Below are 1,210 nucleotides of genomic sequence, written 5' to 3'. Positions count from 1 at the left end.
GCCATGTGGCCGCCTCCCTCTTCTCTTTTGCTCGCCTCCAGCAGCAGCCAGAGCAGCAGCAGCAGCAGCAGCAGCAGCAGCAAAAGTAACAATACCATGAACACCGATTTGTCTGTTGAGAGAGTATTAGGCCTGCTGCATAAGCAGCTTGGTGAGCTGCTGCTGCTGCTGCAGCAGCAGGGGTTTTCTCCCTTACGTGCTGCTGTTGCAGAGCACCTGGCGTACCGCGGCGAGCGCGTAGCTCTGCTGCTAGACGCACAGCAGCAGCAGCAGCAGCAGAAGCAGCAGCAGCAGCAGCAGCAACAGCAGCAGCAGGGGAGATATAGCGGGGTTCTGGAAGGCCTTGCTGATGATGGCTCGCTGCTGCTGCGGCTGCCGGATGGTTCGCTGCGGGGCTTTGCCTCTGGCAGACTCATCAAGGATAACACTAAACCCTAAACCCTAAACCCTAGTTATATGGAGTTGGGGGGAATGTATGGTTGTAAGAAAGCAGGAGTGAATAGGTACAGAGAGGCAACAAATACAGCAAAGACACACAGAGAGAGACAGAAAGAGAGACAGAGACAGAAAGAGAAACAGACAGAGAGAGAAAGAGAGGCAGAGATGGATAGAGAGAGGGACAGAGAGAGATACAGAAACAGAGAGAGACAGAAACAGAAAGATAAGCAGAGACAGAAAGAGAAACAGAGATATAGAGAGAGAAAGAGACAGAAGGACAGACACAGGGGCTATACACCGCTGCTGGAGCTGGTGCTGCACAAGTGACAGATCGCTGCAGCACTTTAGCAACGGTTGCTGCTAGCTACGGTGTAGAACACTTGGATAGCGGCGGCTAGCTACGCACTGCAATGCCTGGCTAGATTTAGCTAGCTGAGCTCCTCAATGGTTGGCTATCTGCAGCTAGCTCGGGGCCTGCCAGAGCCGCTAGGGCCACAGGTGATGTAAGTAGAGGATTGCGAGGGGTTGCACGCCAGCTATAAACAGCTAGCTATGAAGCAATGAACAGCTAGCTGCTTGCTGCTAGCTATGAACTGCTAGCTGTAGGCAGCTGGGTGGGGAGAGGTAGCTGTAGGCAGCTAGCTATGAACAGCTAGCTATGAAGCTGCGAGCAGCTAGCTGCGTACAGCTAGCTATGAACTAGCTAGCTGTAGACAGCTGGGGATGGACGGCTAGGTGCATAATCTTTCATTCGTTTGCTTGTTTGTTTGTT

The 1,210-nt window shown here is 52.8% G+C and overlaps 1 protein-coding gene across 1 annotated transcript in view; it reads left to right on the top strand.

The window, feature by feature from the left end:
* Positions 1 to 89, top strand: part of EMH_0019080 (uncharacterized protein) — a gene marked incomplete at both ends in the record, with an annotated part of 1,167 nt that extends 1,078 nt beyond the window's left edge. Inside the window, one exon of the mRNA XM_013501280.1 lies at positions 3 to 89. Within this exon, the coding sequence (XP_013356734.1) occupies positions 3 to 89 (87 nt within the window). The remainder of the gene's footprint in view (positions 1 to 2) is intronic.
* Positions 90 to 1,210: the final 1,121 nt, after the last annotated feature.

This window comes from Eimeria mitis, genomic scaffold, assembly GCF_000499745.2.
Source record: "Eimeria mitis Houghton genomic scaffold, Emh_scaff661, whole genome shotgun sequence".
Classification (NCBI taxonomy): domain Eukaryota; phylum Apicomplexa; class Conoidasida; order Eucoccidiorida; family Eimeriidae; genus Eimeria; species Eimeria mitis.
Note: the sequence above shows the minus strand (reverse complement) of the source record. Positions and strands in the feature narration are given on the sequence as shown.